General features: G+C 46.5%; 1 protein-coding gene across 3 annotated transcripts in view; it reads right to left on the bottom strand.

Annotated features, from left to right (window-relative positions):
- Positions 1–2,221, bottom strand: part of LOC113821538 (uncharacterized) — a 19,092-nt gene extending 16,871 nt beyond the window's left edge. Inside the window, exons 1-2 of one of the 3 annotated variants that reach the window (XM_027374046.2) lie at positions 2,065–2,221; positions 66–210 (exon numbers count right to left, since the gene is read on the bottom strand). In XM_027374046.2, coding sequence (XP_027229847.1) covers positions 66–98 — 33 coding nt within the window. In that variant the 5' untranslated portion in view covers positions 99–210; positions 2,065–2,221. Of the gene's footprint in view, positions 1–65; positions 211–1,474; positions 1,839–1,990 lie in introns of those variants that run through there. The other 2 variants (XM_070118162.1, XM_070118163.1) reach the window with 2 other exon arrangements.
- Between the last annotated feature and the right edge of the window lie 279 nt (positions 2,222–2,500).

The following is a 2,500-nucleotide window of genomic DNA, read 5'->3' as shown; positions in this document are numbered from 1 at the left end:
GGTATACGCATATGCATATCTGTATGTCTATCTGAACGTGTAAGTGTGTGTGTATGTAGAAATACCTTAATTTTGCTGCTGCTGCCAGAGTTGCCCATCTTCGGTGCCCACGAAACTGCCCCTTAGCGACCGTCTTCCACACTCAGGGCTTCCACCTCACCACGCTCGCTCCACCGGCACGCGCATAGGCCGAGTGGGTAGTTCATCCACCTGAAACAGTGGATCGGCGTCAGAGTGGAACGTTATGTTGGTTAAAGCTCCACATTCAGCAGAGGATTATCAATAATGTGTGGTGTGGATAGGTCGTTTAAACACCTGAAACTGCAGCCTGGGTTTAGTGTGGAGTGTAAGTCGTTCCTCCACTTGATATGGGTTGGTATGGAGTGGTATGGGTTGGTATGGTTTGCCAAATGATGAAATGATGGTTTGGTATGGGTTGGTATGGATTGGTATCGTTTGGTATGGGTAGATATGGATTGGTAAGAGTTGGTATGTATGGGTAGTTGTGGGTAGTTGTCCGTATGGGTAGTTGTGGGTAAGCATGGATTAGCATAGGTTGGTATGGGTTTATAAAAGTTGGTATGAAATGGTATATGTGGTGAGCGTGGGATGGTATCTGTGGTGAATGTGGGCAGAGGCGTCGACACAGGGCTTGAAAGGGGCGGGGCTACTTGGCCTACGGGTAGAGAGTAGGGAGGTGGGTGGGGGGGAGGGGAGGGGAGGATTACCTAAAAGAGGAGATGAAAGGAAACTTTATATTTGGCCTATTTTCTCTCTTTTTTTAAATCCCTTATAGACCACGTAATCGGTTTTTATCTTCGTGTAAGAGAAAGTTGTGTTCCTGAGGTAGAAAATTTAATTGGAGATTTTAGATAATAAAACCCTGTAGTTTCGGTTTATAGGCCTACATAGTAGGAATTTGAGTCACTAACCCTGGGGGGAAAGACAAAGGGACAAAGGGAGGAGAGGGGGATGGAAAGGAGGGAGAAAGGGATGGGGTGGGATAGAAAGAGCGAGGGAGGAGAGAAAGAGAGGGTGGGAGAGAAAGAGAGGGTGGAAGGGAAAGAGAGAGTGGAGGGGCAGAGAGGGTGGGGGGAGGAATAAGAAGAGGGAGAGAAGGAGGGGTGGAGTAGAAAGAGGGAGGAAACGCAAGAGAACAAAAGGAATGAAGGAGGGATGAGAGAGGGATAGAAGAGTAGAGGGAGAACAGGGATGGGCAGGAACAAGCAAGGAAGGAGGGAGAGAGGGAAGGGGAGGGGCAGACGGAGACGGATGAGAAAGAGGAAAAAATGCATAAAAGGAGAGGGGCGGAAAGGAAGTAACAGAGATGAGAGAGGAATAGACCACGACAATAGAGAGAAAGAGAGGGGAGAGGCATGGGAGGAGAGAAAGATGGACAGAAAGAGAGAGAGGGACGGGAGAGGGACAGAAAGAGGAAGGAGAGGATTAGAGAGGAGAAACGAGGAGCAGGTACATTTCCCACGCTAGGGCAGGTTCCTTCACGCAGGTTCCTTTAGAAACTCTTAAGGGGCACTAAGGTTACATTGCCTTTCCATGAATCATATATATATTGGGATTAAAGGTTCGACTTTCGTATTAATATATCTAAGAAAATAGTTCATTTCTCTGATCTCATTCGTGTTTCTTATAAGAGATTCTTTCTTGGTGAGTAACTTCGAACATAACGTAACACTGAGTAACGTCTTTGGAGGTTGCTTTATTGCCAAGGGTCAAACAGGTGCTTTTTCACACGCCACAACACATCACACAAAGATTTCGGGATTGCAACAATATCTCTCAACATCTCTATGTTTCCCGTCACTGTACACACTACACAGAAAAATAATTTACACAATAAAGACATTTCATTCTTTTGGGGTATTTTTTTTACGTCATACCACCAGTCTGGAAATCCCGACAAGGAGTTTCCTATTCACACCAAACGTTCTTACTCTACAACAACAAAACACTTAACGTTTACATGACGTACCACCAACACTACGATCACAACATCAATGACAAAGGAGTAGGTGGTAATGAGGAAGGTAAAGACGAAAGACTGACGTTTTAAAAGGCTAAAATCACTCCATTGGCCTGCGAAGAACAGCTGGCTGTGAGAACGGCGAACCACTGACTCCCGACACAACAAGGCAGACCGTGCTCACACTTCCGCGCTTTCAACTCGACTACGTCCCTTTTCTTTGACTTTCGTTCTTCCTTCTTATTCCAGCTGACGAGGGGGATGCCATTTCAGAACGTACGAAAGCCAGACTAGAACCTCAATCCAAATATCACAGAGACGATTCATCCGATAGCGAAATCTTATCAAAATAGTGCAAAATAAGGTCTATAAAAATAGGATTCGCTTAACGGAACGAAAGTCGCCTCGTCATGCACGGTGTCGGAGTCCCTAGGCTGAAGCGTTGCAGAGTCTCCCTGCTCCTGGCTGCGGCGCGCGAAGGCGGTCGGGCGGCTTGCCTTTTTGATCGGATTTAAGGAG

This window comes from Penaeus vannamei, chromosome 41, assembly GCF_042767895.1.
Source record: "Penaeus vannamei isolate JL-2024 chromosome 41, ASM4276789v1, whole genome shotgun sequence".
Taxonomy (NCBI): Eukaryota; Metazoa; Arthropoda; class Malacostraca; order Decapoda; family Penaeidae; genus Penaeus; species Penaeus vannamei.
The sequence above is the reverse complement of the archived record's forward strand: the minus strand, read 5'-3'. Positions and strand labels throughout refer to the sequence as shown.